The sequence below is a fragment of the Furipterus horrens genome, unplaced genomic scaffold (genome assembly GCF_987537825.1).
Source record: "Furipterus horrens unplaced genomic scaffold, mFurHor1.1.pri manual_scaffold_10, whole genome shotgun sequence".
Lineage (NCBI taxonomy): Eukaryota > Metazoa > Chordata > Mammalia > Chiroptera > Furipteridae > Furipterus > Furipterus horrens.
The window spans coordinates 55,129,851-55,152,169 of NW_028327180.1; the positions used below are offsets into that span (position 1 = coordinate 55,129,851).

A 22,319-nucleotide genomic window follows, 5' to 3' on the forward strand; every position below is an offset into this window, starting at 1 on the left:
ATCCACTTGCAAGCATACCCTCCATGGTAGTGTGCAAAGGTATTAGCCTTTCAGAAGGATTTAAGAAAATTATCATTTTGCTGCAAGGGAAGAAGAAAAAGATGATATTGTCCATATTTTTGCCATGAAGGTTAAATAATGGCTACAATCTATTTCAAAATTCTTAGGGGAAATCACCTAAATGTGGAGAAAGAGGCCAGTGATGCTAGTCAATAATTATCCCAAAACCATAAATCTCATTTTAAATCCTTACTGTGGAATGTGAAAAATATTTTAATTTTTACTTTTGTTACCATTTTTATCTTTAGTAAATATACTGAGTCATTTAGGTTTACCAAAATTTGGTATATATTAAGCCAAAAAGAGCATGCTCCCCAAGTACCTGGAGAAAGTGGAAATAGATGAAGTGAATGGGCTACTTGATCTTATACCAAAATAAATGGGCATCTGTCAAAAACTCTTTGCAAACTCCTGCTTTTGATGGGTTTTTAGTCATCATTCTCCCAAGCTAAGCACGTGTATCTCTCAAACCACAGGAGGGATCTACTTGGATCATAAGGCTCACTCCTGCATGCTGCAGGTACACTGGGGACCTTGGCCCTCATTCCTCAGGCAATGGTGAAGCAGCTCTGAAAAAATGGAAGTCAAGAGGTGCCTTTCAAAATATCATCAGCTGTGGATTTTCATAATGGAGCTCTGGAAAAGTGATTTGCCCAAAAAGATCTTTTTAGGCATGTCCAAAGGTCTGTGGAGTAATTTTGCAGCCTCTAGTTTAGCATCAACTTAGCACTTGCCCCACACCAACCTCTTGATCTTTATGCTACACAAGAAGCCTTCCTCCATCTGAGCTGGGAACTGCTTAATGGAATTTTGTCCGTGGTAGTTAAGTTAAAAAAATGACCCTCATCTCCACTACCTTCCGCTGACTGGTTCTTTCAGCACTCTGTAGACCCAAGCCTGGAGGACATGCCCCCTTCAGTTCAGAGACAATGAGTGCCCCCAGCCTCATCCTTAAGGAATCAGGAGCAGTATCTGGTCAGACTGCCACAAAAGGTCAATCTCTTAGTCAAGGTTCACTCAAGCTGAGACACTGGATATATCAGAAATGGTGAAGTTTAAAATTTGCTCTAAAAATAACGTGCCCAGTATCAGCCACCATGGTAAGGCTCTTCCTCCCCAGCCTGAAAATAAAATCCCCTCACTCCATCAAGAAATAGCTCCAAACTTAGAGTGTGCGCTGAAAATATTCATGATGAAATCATAATCCTATATTTATAGTCGTTGGGACTGTGCATGAAATTCTGTTTCCCATGGTGTTTTTCGATGAAGGGGCCGGACGTGAAGAGCAGGCAGAGGATGGCCGAGAGAACACTGGCCTCAGGGAAGTGCTGTTTATCCTCAATTTGAACTTGATGGTTGTGCAATATCCTCCCTCCTCACTGGGCCCTACCCACTGCCCCAGAGTCAGTCTCCTCCCCCATCCCATTCCCAGATGGTCCCCGGTTGGAGGGTCCTGTCTTGTCATCCAGGAAGAATGAACTGGCCTTTCCAGCAGGAAGGGAACAGGGTGCCTACGACCATCCTGCCTGCCTTCTAACCTTTCCTCTCCTCTAGACTTCCTCCCTGTTCTCACTAAGGGAGGTGGTATGGATCTTAACGGTTGGCACTTGGTGGTTCTCTCCCAGGTAGGGGGGTCGAGGGCCCCACGCAGCAGCAGACCTGCACACAGCCTTTCCTTCGCCCCTGGGCACTGCAGGCTGACTGGTCTTTGGGCACTGTGATCCTGGCTGATCCGCGGGGCAGCGAAGAGAAGAACTTCCATTCACAGACCCTGTCTGTCTTAGAGATCCTATAGAAGGTCTCTCCAGAGCCCACAGGGATGCGCACCAGGTCCTTGTGCTGCCCCTCCAAGGCGTGGCTGGGTGGGTGCAGGGTGTAGCCCAGGGCCTGTTTAGAAGATTGCTTTCTGCAGAGACACTGGATTCTCAAGACATTCTGAAAGGCCTTTTTAAACTCTTGACTGGAGCATGGGTATATAATGGGGTTGATGCAGCTGTTTAGGTATCCAAGCCAAAATGCTATTTTAAAAACTGTTTCGGAGGGCTTGAAATCAGGGAAGAGAGACCCTGGAAAAAAACACACAGATTCATACATATTATTTGCAAGCCAACTGGCCAATGGTTAGGAAAACAAGCAAACCAGCTAACAAGCATCCTTTTACTTTTTAAAAAAGTTTCAAATGATTCCAAGTGCATTTGACTAGCTCCAGTGAACATGACTCTTTGCAATATCCTTAAAGACCATTCTCATTTGTTCACAGGTGCAAAGCCAATTACGAGGGCAGATCCAGTGGGTAGGGCCACACTATCCTCAGTGATAAAACATCCCTTGATGTAGGCTGAGCCTACATATGCAAACTGTTTTGCTTGAATTTAAAAATAAGTTGGAATTCATTCAAATAATCCATATAAAAACAGGGGTATTTGATTATTCCTTTTGTTCTTTAAAGCAATACTATACAGACACAGCATGAATAGTTATAAATTCCTTCTCTCCTGAATGCCAGAATTGCATATTTTACTGAGAAAGCAAAAATTACAGAATATTGGCTTTGCCAATTTTTATCCAGTGATTTTCAGTTACACTGCAAGTCTGGTCATCGACCTACTGTGTTTAGACTTACAGTTTTTGATGCTGTGAATTCAGTAGAAACTACACTTTGAATTTTGAATTTTGACCTGTCCCTGGGCTAGTGATATTTGGTATGATACTCTTTCATGATGCTGGGCAGAGACAATAAGATGATTTTGCCCAACTGTACGCTAATGCAAGTACCTGGACACATGTAAGGTAGGCAGGATTAAGCTAAGCTATGATGTTTGGTAGGTTAGATGTGTTACATGCACTTTTGATTTATGACTTTTTCAGCTCACAATAGCTTTATGGGGACGTAACTCTGTTGTCAGTTGAGGAGCATCTGTATTTTCCTCCGAGGTTACAGTATGCTTCCCTGCTCAACATACTCCCATGACTGCCAGCTGCCAAGTGCTTACAAAATGCTTCCCAGTTGCTTGTCATTCAGGGTTCTCCACAGAACTCAACCCAACCTAATCTAGCTTTCTAACATCAGTGCTTTTACTCAAACCAGACCTCACCACAAACATGGAGACAAGCCATTGATCATTTTGTTGTTGTTCTCTCAAGTTGGGCCCTGGTGTCTAAAATGCTCTTTCCTACCCTCTTTACCTACTCAAGTCTTATTCATTAGTTAACAATGCAGGAATCAAGTTTCAAATGTCTTTAAGTCTTGTGCAGTAGCTGTCCCATAGCTGTTGGCAGCAGAATAACACACATGGAACCTTAAAGTGGGGATCATCTTATTCAATTACTTAACTTCCAAATTATAAAAATGATGATTAAAGAGGTTGTCACCCACTTGATAGCTATGGTACTAAGATAGTGATGGATAAGGGGACCCAGAACCCCCAGTCCAGTGGTCTTGATTCTCTGTGCAGCTTTTGCTTTTGGTTCAGCTCAAGGCCTTGATAAACTGATGGGTGTCCTTAAACCTAAAAAACAATGCTCTAAAATTTCATAGAAAATCTCATAAATGGAAACAAAGAGTAAACTTAAATATTGCAAAGAAGACAAAATGGCACAGTGGTAATGGACAGGACCATTTACCATCCCCAAAGCACACTCCCTGCTAAGTTCAATGGGTCTCAAAGAAAGTAACACACACATCCACACTGGTTGTGAAGTGAGAAAATATTATTCTTTAGCTCCAAAGCTTTTAATGTTTTCCTATAATAGAATTTACTTACATTGAGTGCTTGATTTGAGCCAGGCTCTGTGCTAAACACTTTACATACAATTTAATCATCATTAACAACATCCCCATCTCATAAATGAGGAAACAGTGGCTTAATGAGGTTGAATAATTAACTAAGGTCACTCAAGCAGCTGATTGCTGGTAGAGGTGGAATTTGAAATTATTCTGATTTTAGGGCCTAGTTCCTTTATGAAATCTCAAAATAGATGTGAATGCTACATCTCTTGGGATGGAACGTGATGAATAGAGTAATGAATTGTATATTTGCCAGAAGCTAAATTAGAAAGATACTTTTTCTTTTTTTTAAAATTTGTATTAGTTTCAGGTGCACACTATCGTCGGCAGCCGTCCGTCTCGAGAGACGATGGTGTAGCTTCTTAAGAGTCTATCTGCACCGCCGAGAATGGTTGTGCAGTCCGACTCGGGAGTGACACGGTATCTGTCTCCTCCCGTGTTGAATCGACATCTTGCGATGACGCTGGAGTGTTCTCTCCAGTGAAGCTGAAGCTACAGAGCCTGGGCAGGGTGATATGGAGGGTCTGCTGTTGCCCATGCAGCAGACCCCCCCTCTCTTCGCAGCTGAAGGGTCCAAGGGAAAGACGGAGTCAATACAGCTTGGCTTCAGGTGCGCCGCAGGAGTTGCCGGTGTTGACTACAACGTCAAACCGCCTTAGGGACTCCGGCTCCGGATTTTCTGTCGGGGTTTACTCCCTTAGCCTTTCCCCTGAAGAGGTATGCCGCAAGGCAGCGGAGGTTTTTTGGAGTCAGAGTTTTCCTTCTCTGATGTGCCCTGACTGGAAGATCGAACCAGCGACACTTAGCTCGCAGGCCGACGCTCAATCCACTGAGCCAAACCAGCCAGGGTAGGTGCACACTATAGCGGTTAGATAATCTATACTTTACACAGTGTTTTGCTGATATTGCTAATACCCACCTGACACCATACATAGTTATTACAATATTATCAACTGTGTTCCCTATGCTGGACTCTACATCCCTGTGAATCTTCTGTAACTACGAATCTGTACTTCTCAACCCCTTCACGTCTTTCACCCAGTCCCCCAACCCCCCTCTCCTCTGGCAACCTCCAGTCTTCTCTCTGTGTCTGTGAGTCTGTTTCAGTTTTGTTTGTTCATTTATTTTGGGGAAAGATGCTTTTTTGAACTTCATTTGAGATGTGCAGAAAGTGGTGTAAGGGACAAAGAAGCTGGTGACTCTCAAACCAGTAGGAAATAATTAACAGATAAGGCCAGCTGTAATTGAATTGTGAACCAGGGAGTCAGTCTCCGAGTCAACAGTAAAACAAAGGGAGAATATAAGTATACAAGTCAAGAAATGACATTCCGCAGCTCATCACAAATGTCTCTAAGATCAAAGAGGGGAAGATATTCATCACCAAACACAGGGAAATGGGAAATGTAGCTAGACAACTCAGCAAACAAGTTAGGGAAACTTCAAGAGAGAGCTGGAGACAGACCTATAACCAGATTAACCTTAGTTAATCACTACCCTTAGGTAATCACGTTAGATTGTAACTTCGGAGTATCTAGTTCATGGAAAAACGGGGTGAGGGGGCCTATTTGCATTAGAATAAAACAAGTTTGCTCTTTCTGCTTTGGTGTGCATGCTCATGGCTGGCTCTGCAGACCCATGAATAAACTCCTTATTTGCTGCTGAAGTTCTGTGTCCCGGTGTTTTATTGTGAGTGTTTCTCTCAGTGGCAAGTTCAATAGGACTGGTGGTTTTACATGAATATGATCAGTTCCAGAAAAATTTCTTATATTATGATGCAAATATATTGTCCAATATTTCTTCCTAATACAACAGAGGTGTGATTAAGGGAGCCCACTTCACAAAGGCATGGGTTGGCCTGGGCTTAATGAGAATTTATGAGCAGGGAACCCCAAAACCTACTTTGTCTGAGAATTTCACTATTAGCCAGAGACAGGGTGCATTTTTCTTATTTAAAAAAATTCGAATTAAAAGAAAAAGAAAAAATACATGAAGCATGCATGTGAATGCTAATAAAGTGATTTGGGATCCCTGGAATTCCCCCAATTCTGTCAAGAACATTCTTGCTTACAGAGTCCAGATCTACATGCATAAATATAAACTTCTAATTTTCTTTTAGTCCGTTCCCCACATCCCTCTTCTCCTCCCTCGAGCCCCCCTTAATTCCAGGTCTGGCTGATGGAGAGCTGAGCTCCTGGGCTCCTTCCTGCTGTGTCCACAGCTTCAGAGGCAAATACTGGTCCTCTCCGGGAGGTGCCCTGCTCAAAACACCTCCTTCCTCACTGCCTCTGGGCCAGAGGGTGAGAAAGGGAGATGGTTAAAAGGAATTTACACTCAGATCTAAATGTCATTCTCCAGCTTTAACCTTCCAGGGATATTGTTTTGCTAATTCAAGCAAGTCTCTTTTCAGACAGTAAGTGAGAGGTTCTTCTGGACCAGAGACCTCTCAAATGTCACTATTTGGTTTATCCCCTTAAGTGGCACCTAGATAGGTCTAAACCCAGCACAATTCACCTCTCCCACTCTGACAGCTCCACCGGGGCAGGCCGTGGTATCCACTTCGCCTGCTTGTATTATTCGTCCTGCCTCCCAGATGATTCCCTTTTGGCAGGTGCTGGGTGGGGTTAGGAGAGGGACTCATAACTATTTCCTTCAGGGACTTTCCGAAAGGTGGGGAAAGACAACAATAGGATGTTTCCCTCCGGACTTGTATTTTTTACATCCTTAGATCTCTTTCTGGCTTTCATTTTTCCCTCCTGGGAAGGGGAGACTGAGCTTGGAAAATGGCTGTTGCTGCCTGGTCCCCATCAGGGTCCCCTAACCCCGCTAACTCCTCTCTGTCCAAACCTGAATGCTCAGGAACCTCTCTGAACCCTTCACTGTCTATCACCAACCTCACTTTCTTCTCAGATCCATTACTTCTCAATGATGATGAAGATGCTTTGTAACATGGGAAGGCAACTGAATCATGCTCCTCCCTGTCCTCACCCATCGCAGCACAGAGCACCGAGGTCGAGGCTGCCTGGTTTTGGGATTGATGCCTCTGACCCAGTCACTAGGCTGTGACCTTGATCCAAGCAGGTACCATGTTAGTTTGCTTACTCACAGAGTTCCAGAGCTCAGAACAGTGCTGGCTTATCCATTGTATCCTCTCAGTTTCTGCTGAACAAACACTGATTGCTTAGCTGACTGACAGAGTGAAGGCACGGGTCTCCCTGACCACCTAGGGCCTCTGCTTCCCAGTGGGACCCAGCTGTCTCTTTGCCCAACAGTGACAGTGGCAGGCCTGGGCCACACCTCCTCCCAGGCTCTCCTCCTGTCCTTTCTTTCCCCTTTTCTGCCCAGTTTCTGTGTAGTCCTCTGGTTTTTTCTGTGATGGTATTTCACTCTATTTCTCTTACTGCATTAACTGGTATCTAGTGTTTCTCATCATGCTTCATTGCAAGAGCCAGACTTTTGACCTGTCCGCATGCGCACAGGGACTCCTGTGTCTCTTGTCTGCAAAGGTATGTTGTGCTCCTCAGCCACCTCTGCCTAGAGTCTGCTTCAAGGTCAGGTTGCCCCTTTGTGTGAATCAGCCTGGTTTAATTCTTGAACTTTGGAAAATCCTCAAGCCCTCCAGGACTCTTCCCTTCATTGAGTTTTCTCCCTCTATCTTGTCTGCTGCAGGATCTCTGATTCTTTTCTCTTCAAGACCCACCAAATATCCTAACGAGAACTTGGCCAGATCGAGCTGGGTAAAACATGAGTTTATCCCTGAACCCATCCATGCCATCACCATTGGAGGTTCAGAACCATTACCTCCACTGCTGAGGCCTCTAGATTCCAAAGGGAAATTGAAAATTATGATTTCAAATGATACCACTTATGTGTCATCGCTTGATGTCCTCTCCATTGGGAACAGCTGACTTTTCATTTCTGATCTGGGCTCATCTGTAGACTGATGATGGGGGACACTGGTAGCCAGCTGAGTGAAAACTTGGCCACTATAGTCACACTTTAGCTACAAAATTACAGCAAAGTTTGCTTTCAGTGTCCCCAATACAGGAGAAAAGCATTTTTCGTCCAGTGCTGGTCTCCTAAGTGAGTTTTTTTTTTTTACCAGTGAGGACAAAAGTGGAGTTCTCAGATTCCAGCCCAGTGCTGGTAATTAGAAGCTTCCTCTTCCGTTCACCTCTTTCTGAATCAGGGTGGCTGGTTATGGAAGCAGAAAACAACGAGTCAGTCTTCTTGGTTCCAGCCTCCAAGCTTCTCTGCTTCATTTCACCTCCCTGAAAACATATCATCCTCATGACAACTTTGAGAGACATTAGGTTATAATAAACCCTAATTAGATGGAATCACAGAATGCCAAAATGTGAAGACCAGCAGAAACATTGAGACAAGCAAGCACTGTCAATTCTTCCTTTGCAGATGAAGGTGGTAAAGTGGAAGGAAGTGGTTCCCCCAAAATCACCTAGCTCAATTGCAGTCCAGTCATGGCTAGACCCCAACTCTGCTCTGCTTCCCTCATTTCTGCTCCTGATCGTGTGTGCCATTCAGCAGCCCCACATCGGCACAGAAAGTGTCTGTGGCAATATGTCTAGCTATTAATATTAATATAGGATGACAAATTTTATAGAGATATTGAGAAAGAAGGGGAGGATAGTAACATCACAAATAACCACATCATTTACAGAATCATAATGTACTGTTAGGACACCAGAAAAAAAGAACAGTGGGTGATAATCCTGAAGGGCCCATCTGCAGGGTATCACATTCCAAAAATTAGAGTCTAACTGACTCCAATTAAAACAATGCAAATTCCAAAGGAGAAGCTGCTGTTACACAACCATGGGAGAAAATAATTCTTACTTGTTTCTCCTTGTCCAAAGTGACTGGTATGCATCCAATGAACAGGAGAGACATAAGCAGTCACACAAAGGGGCAGCTAGGTACCCAGGCTAAGGAACTCCAGTGCCAAGCACCATTCAGGCCAGATCAGTTGGCATCTTCTTTCCAGGAACAAAACCCAATGAATGAAACCCCAGAGAAAAGCTGTAGTCTTCAGAGTGTAAGCACAGACCCAAGTTTCTTATCATCCCAGAGTCTACCTGATGCCTCCGCGCTGGGCCACTGCCTTAGCTATCACAGTGACTTGTCTGAGCCCTCCTGAGGTTCATGCAGGGGCCAGCCTTGGGCAGCTCAGCCAGACAGGAGTCTTCCATTGTCTACCGAGAATGGTGTTCAGGAATCTCTCAAGATACTGGCCAGAATAACTGTGGGCTTGCTGTGCACATGCCTCAGAAGAGCTCCTGGTGTCATGTGTTTCCTTTTGAAATGAATAAATAATTGAAACACTTTCTAAAGATAGCACGATTTTCCTCCCTTAGTTAACAAAAATTCAAGACTTGAGTCAGGAAACTGTAGACAAATAAGTCATCATGTTCTTTTATAGGTTGTTGCCTCAAAAGTGAGCTCTTTTCATAAACCAACTATTTTCCAAACTTTGCTACTTTCATAAAAGGGTTCATGAGTCTCATATTTGAAACATCTTCTCATTGCTTCACAAAAGCTTTCTGCAACCATCCAGTTTAAACAAGAGTACTCTTCAAACACACACCTGTTAGCATGTTTGTTTCTTTCATGGGTTGTAAGTTTTCTTCTTTCAAAAGAATTTTCCTTTTTTCCCCTTGTGATGAATGCTTTTAGGACCTACTCTTAACATCCTTCACAGCATTGTTACTGTAGTCACCCTGTGGTACACGCCATCCTCAGGACTTGCTACCTAGGTTGTAACTGGAAGTTCATACCTTTGAATACCCTCACCAATTTTGCCCACCTCTGTAAGCTTTCCTGTTGGGTTGTTTCCTGTGAGAGCCCATCTCTGCCTCCAGAGTGTGCAACAGCTTCACAGAGGCAGGGTCCCTGCTTGCCTTTGCTGTGACGCAGGCACAGGGCCGGGCTCCATTGCTGGACAAAGAAGGTGTATTTGACCCTTCCTCCTCTTTGTCTTGCACGTTCCCACCCACCACCAGGTCCCACTGACGTTTTCCTTGGAGCTCTTTCAGACTCAGCCTTTCCCTCCACTCCTGTCCCCAGACTCTGCCCGGGGCAGCAGGGCCCCCTTCAGGTCTGGCCTGGCTCCCCACCTTGCAGCTCGGTCAGGGTGGTTCCTGCTCAGGAATTGAAGCAGCTCAGGACCGGGAGTCAGGAAGGCCTGGGTCATTTGTTTAAAGCTGGGCTAGTCACTTCCCCTTCCCGAGCCTCAGTTTTCTAATCTGTAAAGTGAAATGTTTCAATTGGGCCATCGTTACCACCACCCAGCCCCATAAAAGCGTATGTTTCTAGGTAAACAGGACCAGTCAACGTGAAAAACAGGCCCCCATCAGGTAGGATGACTGGAGAACACTGGGAGATGGCCAAGGGAGAAGAGGGCTAACTAGTGGGGCTGAGGTGGGGGTACAAGGTTTTGGGGTCAGTTTGGGGAGGGCATCCTTATGGCCATCCTGGAGACTGGCACCCGACCTGATGGAGAGAAGGGCTGGAAGGACCTGGCAGAGGCTGCTGTCAAGAGGCGCACCTGCACTGGGGCATGCGCAATGCTCCAAGGCCATGGATAGCACAGTACGCTGGGTAAGGACAGCAGCTGCTCTTTTTGTGCATCAGGCACAGCATGGTCCCGAGCTCCCATGCTGCTCGGCTACACGGGGCTGCACACATGCACATCTAGGACCTGAGAGGTGATGGCAGTGGTCACCTTGTCATATGCAAGGGGATGGGGCAGAAAGGCATGGAAGTGATTGAAACCATGAGGGAAAATTCCCAGAAATGACTAAAGGGAAGGGAACTCTTTCAGGGGGCTCAGTAAGATATTAAGGGAACATCATAATAGTGAGATCTGCCAGGATGTATGTTGTGCATTATGTTTTGTTGCTAAGATGAAGTTCAAGCTCATCACCTCGTTATTGAAGGCCTTATACCAACTTCTCTCCCATTATTCATCACTTGACAAGTAATCTGCTTAGCACCTTTCCTGAGACAGACACTGTTGTAAATACTGGAGGTAGAATGGCCAGGAAAATGCCCAAGGTTCTGGTCCTTGGAGTTTTCATTCTATGAGTATTTCCAACAAATGCCTGCTGAATTGAATTGTGAAGGCTTTCCTCTTGTCATGATAGACTTTTCACTGGAACTTTGTTAATCCCCCCAGATGACTATGGCCTCAGCTCATGGGGTCCTCTGCTTTGTTATTCTCCTTTCTCAGTGGTCTGTCCCTCCCCCTTGTATTGATTCAAACTTAAACCCATTCAAATACTCTATCTTCAAAGCAGTGTTCAAGACCTCTGCCTTCCTTACATCTGTTTTTGCCTATTTTCCCTAAGCATTTCACCTTAGTTACTATTCTTTATAGCACTCTTCACTACGTCTACACTTGGTTCTATTTTTGGTCCTTTTTCTGGAACATAAACTCCTTGAAGTCAGAGGTTTCTGTATTTTTATTTCACTGCTGTATCCTCAACACCTACAACAGTTTATAGAATACAGAAGGCTCATATGAATACTGTTGAATGAATAACACATTCAGTCATTTCAATTTTAGAGTCATTAAAGACATACTCTACTTCTTATCCTTCGTTTCTACTTCCCTCAGTGATGAACAATTCTCAATAAATGCTTATTGAGTCAATGGATGACATTTGTTGATGAAAGAAAATGACATTTTGACTAAAACTCCTGCTTCAACTGCTTACAGCTGGAAATACTCTTTCAAATGGAGAAAGAGAGCCTGCCTTGACTCACATTCCAACACTTTATCTTCCTGATCTTCAAGACATTCTTATTTGCATAAAAACAAAATGATTCTGCAAATGATTTCACGCAGCTCAGTTACAAGCAGGTCATAAAATGATTCCTTCCAGTACTTGTAAAGACATTTTATAAGGTCTTGCAGGAAAGGCTGATATCTGTAATTAGGACATGGTAGTCAGCAGCAACCTCTCATACTTTGCAGGATGTGAAGTCAAGGCCAAATATCACAAATCTGAAGCAGCGACATAAACAACCAAAATCGGTCACCCAGGAAGAGGCATGGGAGTTTTTCAGGGTGATGTCCCTTCACACCAGCATCAAGGCAAAGGCAAGTTCCTTTCCAGAGTCCTGCCAACGAGGGTATGGGTGAGCTGTCTGCCACTTATGTAGTGAGAGGTGAACAGAGAGCAGGCAGAGGAACTTTTGGTTCTGTACTTCCTATAAAGATGCCAAATCTGACTTTTCTGGACAATCCCTACATGGCAATAACATACCAGCTCCTCTCATTGGCCACCAGATCACCCAGAGGCATGTCCCTTGATACTGTGGTCATCCTTCAGGAAATTGTCTAGCTCTGTTTAAGGCAGAATATGAATAACCTTTTGTTCCACACCCCTGCACACACCCCTCACCTGCCTGGGTTAAGCCAGGGAGAAGGACGGTCTATGGGCCGCTCCTGCTTGTCCCAGCCTTAGGCTCAAGCTGCACCAGTCCGGCAGAGGGCCTGACCTCCATCAAAAGTGGGCAGTATTCAAAATGACTTAACATATATGCACAGGCATTTTATAGCTTGTGTTCAAAATAGAAGGTGTTTTATGGAAGCTATACATGGCTTCTAAATACAAATGGGCAAGTCAATTTTGAAATGCAGAAAGGGATTGGAAAACTTTGCTCTCTAATTTTAAAAGGCAACAGAGTATGACACTGTTTTCAATACAGACATCTTTAAAATCTTTCATAATAAATGCAACATTGGGCAATCTTGGTTTTACCTGCAGGGCACACCCTTATTCTTTTCAAACTTAACCAAGCCTCCTGCTGTCTCAGCTGAGAACTGCCTGAGGCTCTAGGAGGAACACAGAGGTCAAGGAAGTGCATCCATTGACATGGCTTCAATTTCCTTGTTTGCCTTAATGACCCACAAATCTCTATCTAGACCATATCTGTCTCCTGAGCTCCATTTCTGCATATACAACTATTACCAAACCATTTCATCCTTAACATAACCAAACTGAATTCATCTTCTCTCACAAAACAAACTCTTCATTCTCTGCTTCATCCTCAGTAGATGAAACCCCCTCTCCTAAATTGCCCCAGCCAGAAACCCATTGTCATCCTCAACCCTTCTCTCTCCCACCTCATCCACCGCATCCAAGCACCCAGTCAAGACCACGAAACTGCATTCTTTGTCACCACACATCCTAGCTCAGGCCACCATCATCTCTGACTAAGACCGTGTATCAGCTTAATAACTGAGCTTCCTGCTTCTAGTCTGACCTCCTTCCAACCTACTACCCACACTGTAGCCAGAGAATTCTGAGAAAGCAAATCTGATAATCAACTTTAATTACATCATTTCAATGATGCTTCACTGAATTCAAGATCAAGTACAAATTCTGTACTAGGACTTATTAGGTCCACAGATCTGGGAGAGTTACAATACACTTTAATAGGTAACTAGTTAGTAGAGTATGGTGATCCAAGTGCTCATTCAAAGACCTGTTAGTATTATAGAAAAGTAGGAAATTATAACCCATAGGATTTGAACATTTGTGAAACTGCTAATTGAGCAATAACATCTTTAGTTCCCTAGGATGTGGTTTAGGGTTACAGTGTTTGATGTATCGTAGTTTGATCTTAAAGAAAAAAATATGTGTCTTCCAGAAGGCAAGTGTGTCCAATAAAAAGCCTTCCCAAGGGCAAAGAATAGGAGCTGCTCATGAGTTTCTGACTGCTCTAGCAGTAGTGATGAGAATGGCTCAGAAAGTTGTACAAAACCTGAGAGGTCTAAGTCAGGAATAAAAACGCCTGAAGGATAAACAGGGAAAGTCATCAAGAAAAACGAAAGACAGATACAAGTGCATTGGAGGCTGCCTGAAAAGAACTAATCCTGGTGCATGGTGTGACTGTGTGACCAGGAATAGTTCCTAAGGGAAGGTTGTTCCCCACTGTCATGAGGATGTTCCCCTCTGAAATGACCACCCAGTATTTGCTCACATGAGGTGATTAATGCAGAACACAACAGATGACCACAAGTGACATTTTCTGGACATGCCCTCTACAGCAACTCCAGGACAGCTGTGCACATGCCCAGGCAGGGGTGGGGACAGCACACCTTTTACCTGATTCTGGGTGTCTGTTTATCTCTCTCTCATTCACAGAAAATTTTCATGGGGAAAGAATAAAGCTATGACAGTTTATTAAAATGAATATAGCGATGTTTATTACTTTTGTTTATTTCAATTTGATTCTGGGGTTAGAAGTTAGCTCTGCTTTATGTCTCAAGAGATGTATCACTGTCAGTAAGTAGCTGGCTTAAACATATGTTCAAACTTGGGGACTCCAGCAAGTTTCTGTTCTAATTTTTTTCATAATGCGTACGTTGATCAAGAACAACTGAAGAGGGAGGCTGCTAGGGGCATCTAGGAGACTAGCATACGGGTCCAGCTTAGAATTCTGACCACAGGCTACAAGCTGTCAGGAGGCATATTTGGGCTGCTCTGGAAGTCCGCCTTCCCATCAGTGAAAGTCTCCTCAGGTAGGATGGGTAACCACTCACCGAGGTATTGTTCCAGGGGTTCAAGCACCATAAAACATCCTAGTAAAATACTCTTTAAGGAGAATTTAGCCCTGAAATTTTAGAACTTCTTGAGAAAGCAAACACTATTGGTGGAGAAAGGGCTAGTTGTTCTGGATGTCTTGTTTCCTTTTTAATATCTCAGTAAATAAACACACATATAGCAAAGGCTTCTGGATCCAATGACCAATTTCCAGGAAATACAAAGAGAAAAGGAACATATTAAATGACACCAAAGGATGAGGTGAGCAAAATCCAGATGATGGAAAACTGTTCAAATGGAAGAAAACTAAAAATTTCAAGGAAAAGGAAAAAAGACAGAAAGATGAAGGAAAAAGTTGTAGAGTAAAAACTAGCGATAGTGCATGGACTTTATTTGGATCTCAGTTCAAGCAAAAAGGTTCTAAAGTATTATTTTAAAAATTGGAGAAATGTGAACACTGGATATTTGATAATAAGAAATTACTATTGACTTTTACCTTAGAGATATAATGGTGGTATAATTACGATTTTCCAAAGAGTATTATTTAGAGGCACATAGTGAAATATTAAAATATAAAGTGATGTGCTATCTAGAATAAGCTTCAAAATACTCTGTGTGGTGTGGGGAATTTGAATAAAAAAAACTGCCCACCTATCTATTTATAATTGTTCAAATTGGGTGATAGGTACAGAAGCCTCACTACACTTTACTTTGGTGTACATTAGATAATTTTCATAATAATATTTTTGAAAATTAAAAAAGAATGAAAGCATATAATTATAAAAACAATTCACTTATTACCTGATTTATTTGTGCTTTTATCTGCATTTCTAAGTTTCTTAAAACTCTCTTAAGTGAGCTGTCTCTTTAACTCATCCACCTGGAAGAAGAATACTTTCAGACTGTGGGGGACATGAAGAGGTGAGAGTTGGTTCTGACCTCCTGGACCCACCTGGACCCATCTGGACCAAGATCGATAGAGATGGATCAGTAATTCACTGCACAGAGTGTCACAGAAACATCAGAGGAGCTGGTCAGTGAGGAGGGAAGCATTCATGGAGGACAGACTCCAGGACAAAGAGACCCCACACGTGGCCTCAGAGAATGGAGAGCACGTGGGCCTTTGAGACAAGGGAGGGGATGGAGCTTCGAGTACAGGGAACCAGGCAAAGGAAGATCTCAATAAACCTGGCTGGAACATGATTCAATGAGAAAGGGTGGCCGAGATGGAAGAGGCCCTGGAAAGAGTCTTGTTTTTAAGGTAGATATGTTCAGGATATCTTAGAGAGGTTTATTCACTCAGTGAGCAAATATTTATAAAATAGAAATAAGACTAGAATCGAGTGTCAAATAGAGTCATATTAGAGCATTGGGTCTCAAAGTTCTCTTCCAAAATGGCTGCTATGTGGAAAATATATTCATAACAATACCAAGACATTATTTGCCTTTTTGCTCTCATCCTCCCACAAAAGTATGGTGGGATGTTCCAGAGATGACATGAGGCATTGTTATTGTAACAGACTGAAGGAAGAAGCAGCTCTGAGGATCCAACTGTGTTTTATAGCCAGATACAAATGAGATTTGCAAAAATGTAAACAATACTGCTTTTCACTATTTCATTTTAGTTTGGGAAATATAGTTTCTTTACACAAAAATATATTATTTAGGTCAAGATGTAATGGGTTTATTTTGTTATTTTAAAAGAATGAATAAGTATTTAAAAAATTCCTCATTTTTAATTTCTAATATGGCAACATCAACAGATCTAATTCATGTAAATAAAAGATCTTTAGGGATCTCAATAATCCTTAAAAGTGTAAGGGAGGCCTGAGACCAAAGTCTGAGAACTGCTGTGTTTGAATGTTTATTAAAGATATGGAGAAAAAGAAGGGAGTCAAGGGGAATTTCAAGGGGAAAGTGATCAAGACATGGTGATTACTCCAATAAATAATCACTTAGCACTCACTGTGTCCAAGGCACTGAAAGGAAGCAGGAGGGACAACAGATGCCTCCAGGCTGTGAAGCCAGCTATCTGTTTGATTCTGAGTCAGATACAAACTGTTACCTGCATTGACAAGTAAATCAGTTTTGAATAACTTCTGGTAATATCCCATAATTATCTTCTCTTTCAGCTGAGTAGATAGGCAAAGGTTTGAACCTCTCACTCAGAAGAGCATAGCGTCAGTAACCAATGTAGTGAGAACATGTTTAAAAAGGATTCCTAATATATTACACAGATCCAAATATACTTATCCCTTTGCTTACACAAGCCATAAACAGTCAGCTCTCACCTACCCTCCGCTTACTCTCATTTACTTCTGATCTAAGGACATTTTTCATTCCCAAATTATTTCCCCAGATAGAGCTAATAATTCAGTTGTCCTGACATGTCGTTTAATGAGTGCATAGGGAAAGCCAACTCATTTGACTATCTAGAGCAGCAGTTCTCAACCTGTGGGTTGCAACCCCTTTGGGGGTCAAATGACGCTTTCATAGGGTCACCTAAGACCATTGGAAAACACTTATATAATTACATATTGTTTTTGTGATTAATCACTATGCTTTAGTTGTGGTTGGGGGTCACCACAACATGAGGAACTGTATTAAAGGGTCACGGCATTAGGAAGGTTGAGAACCACTGACCTAGAGTCTAATGAAAATCAGGCCTAGGATGGTATCTGCCTGTAAAAAAAGACACAAAGCTTTTAAATATTTTAAAGTTTACAAAAAAGAGGATTTGGGAAGAAGTATATTGATTACCACTCTTCAATACACAAGTGAAAGGTAACTTTTTAAATAAACTTTTTCAAAATTCTACTCACCCACCACCACCCCCACGTCAACATTAAAACACTCCCCTTGTGCTCCTCTGAGCACATTGATTTTCATCTTTTGGTATTTGTTAACACCTGTATATGACATTTTGTTATGCTTCTTTCTGCTTTACCTCCCTGCCCAGGGAGATCCTTCAGAGAAGGGATTTTACTTTACTCATATTTGATTCCCAACAATACTTTACATGGTGCCAAGTTTCAATAATGGAATCCTATTAGTTAAAAAATTCATGGGAGTTATCTACATTGCATTTGTTCATTTAATGTGTGTAATTGTAAAAGGTTATTACTAGGTTCCAATCAGACATAGTAATGGGCATAGACATAGTATCCTGGAATGAAAATGGTAGACCTGGACACGAGGATCCCAAATAGCCACAGAAATTTTGAGAAAGAAGAACAAAGTTAGAGGAATCATGGTACCTGATATCAAATTAATACAAGGCCATAGTAATCAAAAAGCATGGTACTAACATTAAAACAGAGCTATAGATCAATGAATCAGAATAGAGAGCTCAGAAATAAACCTGTGCCTTTATGGTTAATTAATATTTGGCAAAGGCTATGAAAACATACAATGGAATAAAGATATTCTATTCAATAGTGGTGTTGGGAACATTGCACAGATATGTGCTAAGAAATGAAACTAGACCAGCAACTGATATCATACACAAGAATAAACTCAAAATGGATTAAAGACTTAACTGTTAGACTCAAAACCATAAAAATCTTAGGAAAAAACATAGGCAGTAAAATCTTGGGTAAAGCAACACTTTCTGATATATGCCTTGAACAAGGGAAACAAAGAAAAAATTAAGCAAGAGAGATACATCCAACTAAAAAGATTTTGCACAGCAAGGGAAATCATCAACAAAATGAAAAGACAAACCACTGAATGGGAAAACATATTCACCAATGATACATCTGATAAGGGCTTAATATCCAAAATTTATAAAGTACTTATAAAACTCAATAGACACATGAAAAAAATGCCCAACATCACTGATCATCATAGAGAGGCAAATTAAAACCACAATGAGATATCACCTCACACTTGTCAGAATGGCTGTCGTCAATAAATCAACAAACAAGTGCTGATGAGGATGTGAAGGAAAGGGAACTCTAGTGCACTCTTGGTGGGAATGCAGACTTGTGCAGCCACTGTGGAAAACAGTATGGACCCCTATGTTCATTGCAGCATTATTTACAATAGCTAAGATTTGGAAACAGCCGAAGTGCCCATCAGTAAACGAGTGGATAAAACAGCTGTGGTACATTTATGTGATGGAATACTACTTGGTCATTAAAAAAAGAAGAAATCTTTACCCTTTACAAAAGTATGGATGGACCTGAAGAGCATTATGCTAAGTGAAATAAGTCAGCCAGAGAAAGACAAATACCACATGATTTCACTCATATGTGGACTCGAATTAACAAAATAAAGAAGCAAACAAAATAGAGATGGACTCACAGATAGAGAACAGACAGCTCTCAGAGGGGAGGGGGTTATGGAGCAGGGATTCACTAAGAAGGGGCAGAAGGCGATAAAATACTCCATAATTCTTTTTTTTCTTTTTTTTTAATATGCTTTATTTTTATGCTATTACAGTTGTCCCAATTTCTTTTCCCTTTGTTCCCCTCCACCCAGTGACCCCCCTCCCTCCAGTTGTCCCTCCTCTTGGTCCATGCCCATTGGTCGTGCATATAGTTCTTCTCAGCATCTTCCTGTCTACTCCACTCCCTCCTACTATGCTTCTTAATTCCTGCATCATCTCCCTCCCTTTCCCCCCTTTCCCTTCCCCACTAACCTCCCCCCAAAATGTTCCCCATACCTATAATTCTCTTCCCACTCCCGTTGCCTACTTAGTTTGCCTTTGTTTTGGTTTTCTAGCTTCTGTTGTTGGTTGTTGTGATACAGCTTTCATTTTAATGTTCATAGTTTTGATCCTCCTTCTCCTAAATAAGTCCCTTTAACATTTCATATAATAGTGGTTTGGATCTGCTGAACTCCTTCAGTTTTACTTTGTCCTGGAAGCACTTTCTCTGCCCTTCTATTCTGAATGACAGCTTTGCTGGATAGAGTAATGGTGGTTGTAGGTTTTTGCTTTTCATTACTTTGAATATTTCTTGCCAGTCCCTTCTTGCCTGCAGGGTCTCCTTTGAGAAATCAGCTGATAGTCTTATTGGGACACCTTTGTATATAATTCTCTTCCTCTCTCTTGCTGCTTTTAAGATTCTCTCTTTAGTCTTAATTTTTGACATTTTGATTATAATGTGTCTTGGTGTGGTTCTCCCTGGGTCCAGTTTTTTTGGAACTCTCTGTGCTTCCTGGACCTGTAAGTCTATTTCCTTCCCCATGTTAGGGAAGTTCTGCTTCATTATTTTTTCACATAAGTTTTCAATTTCTAGTTCTTCTTATTCACTTTCTGGCAGCCCTATGATTCGAATGTTGGCCCGCTTATAGCTGTCCAATAAGTTTCTGAGCCTCTCCTCATTTTCCTCACTTCTCATTTCCTCTTTCTGCACTGGTTGACTGTTCCTTCCCTATGTTATGGTTTGTTTATTTGATCCCTGGTTTTCTTGCCTCACCATTAGTTTCATATGTGTTTTTGTTCATTTCAGCAGGACTAGCCTTCATTCCTTCCCCATCTTGTTTAAGATCCTCTGTTAGATCTGTAAGCGCTTTTATAACCAAAGCTCTGAATTGAGCCTCTGCTGCTTCGTTAGATTAGATATTTGCTGTCTGGTCAGCTGCATCACCAGGATCTCTATCATGATCTGTGCCATCCTGACCATTTTGTTTTTACCTTTGCTTCCTGGGCAGGGCTGTCACACCTCCTATGCTATAGGGGACAGATTCCCATGCACTCGTCACTACCGGTGACTTCTCACCACGTTGTGGCGTTTTCTGCGGGGGATGGGGATCCAAGATGGATACTTGTCATTCACTCTCTGCTGAGAGACCGGGAGCCTCCCCCTTCATCCCCTCCTCCTCCAGGCCTCACAGTCCAAGGCAATGGAGGTCTGCCTTCCCCAGCTTTGGAATCACAAGCTGATGGGTCTGGTCTGCAGCTGGGGTGCTCCCCAGGTGCTTCTCGCCTCCTCTTAAATGCGGTGTCTGTGCTTACCACTGTCCTGCCTCCGTTGCTGCTGCTGCCGCAGACAGCCCAGCTTGAACTCTCCTCCCCGCCTTCGCTCCTTCTACCGTCCGGACGAGCACCACTTCTTTAAAATTTCATACGTTGGACTTCCATTAATTTTCTCAAACTTCTGGTTATTTCTGGTTTTGCAGTAGTTCCTTCTTAGTTGTGGAGGGAGATGGAGCATGTCAGTCTAGGCCTTCATCTTGGCTGGAAGTCCCATAATTCTTAAAGGATAGTTTACTTGGGTGTATGTGCATATGTCAAAACTCATCAAAATGTAGATTTAAGAGAGAATTTTAATATATGTAAATTCTACTTCAAAACCAGAGAGTTACTACCAAACAAACAAACGAGTAAATTTAAAAATGGGCAAAGGCTTTGAATAGCTATTTCTCCAAAGAAGATATACAAATGGGCAACCTGCACATCAAAAGATGCTAGTCATTATTAGTCATTAGAGAAATGTAAATCAAAATCATAATGAGATACTACTTCACACCCACTAGGATGGCTATAATAGAAAAAATTAACAATAGCAATTGTCAGTGAGGATGTGAGAAATTGTAACCCTCATACATTGCTGGTAGGATTGTAAAATGATATCTTCATTTTCAAAAACAGTTTGGCAGTTCCTCAAAAAGTTAAGCATAGAGTTACCATATTACTGAACTTAAGATAACTAAAAACATGGCTACACAAAAACAGATACATGAATTCTCATAGTACCATTATTCTTAATAGCCAAAAGTGTAAAGAATTGAAGAATGGATAAATAAAATGTGGTATAGCCATACAATGGAATATTATTCAGTCATAGACAGGAATGGTGCATGTTAGAACATGGATAAACCTTGAGAACACTATGCTAAGTGGAAGAAGCTGGACACAGAAGGCTAAATATTGTAGGACTCTATTTCTATAATTTTTTTAGAATAAGCAAGTTTGTAGAGAGAGAAAGTAGATTCATGGTTATCAGAGGCTGGGGGAGAAGGGGATGGGGAGCTACTGCTTAATGGGTACAGAGTTTCTGTTTGGAGTAATAAAAAATTTTGAAAATAGTTAGTTATGGTTATACAACATTGTGAATGTAATAGAAGCCAAGACCTGAAACCATAAAACTCTTAGAAGAAAGCATAGGTAGTGAGCTTATTGAACACCTGTCTTAGTAATATTATTTTGGATATGTTCTCTCAAGCAAGTGAAACAAAAGCAAAAATAAATGCGACTTCATCAAACTAAGAGAAGACTATCAACAAAACAAAGACAACCTACTGAATGGGAGAATGTATTCACAAATGATATAGCCAATAAGAGGTTGACATTCAAAATGTTTAAGAAACATAAACAATGTAACAGTGTCAATAAAAAACATCCAATCACAAAACATGCCGAGGACACGAAGAGACATTTCTTTCCAAAAGACATACAGATGGCAAACAGACAAATGAAAAAATGCTCAACATCACTAATGACAGGGAAATGTAAATCAAACCCCCAATGACATACCACCTCACACCTGTCAATAAATAACAGGTGTTGGCAAAGATGTGGAAAAAAGGGAACCCTCATGCACTGTTAATGGGACTGCGGTACAGTCACTATTGAAAACAGCATGGAGATTCCTCAAAAAAATAAAAATAGCTCTACCATACAAGCCAGAAATCCCATTTCTTAGTATTTTTCCAAAGAAAACAAAAACACTAATTTGAAAATATATGTGCATCCCTCTATTCATTAAAGCATATTTACAATAACCACAATATGGAAGCAACTTAGATGTCCATAAATAGAATGGGTAAAGAAGAATATTACTCAGCAATAAAAAAGAATAAAATCTTGCCATTTGCGACAACATGGATGAACCTAGAGGGTATTATGCTATGTTAAATAAGTAGAGAAAAACAAATACAATATTGTTTCACTTATA

At 41.8% G+C, this 22,319-nt stretch overlaps 1 protein-coding gene across 1 annotated transcript in view; it reads right to left on the reverse strand.

Annotated features, from left to right (window-relative positions):
- Positions 1 to 1,610: 1,610 nt before the first annotated feature.
- The window catches only part of ADRA1A (adrenoceptor alpha 1A), an 85,853-nt gene continuing 65,144 nt past the window's right edge, over positions 1,611 to 22,319 (reverse strand). Inside the window, 2 exon segments of the mRNA XM_090290291.1 lie at positions 1,611 to 1,691; positions 1,693 to 2,126. Coding sequence (XP_090146417.1) covers positions 1,611 to 1,691; positions 1,693 to 2,126 — 515 coding nt within the window.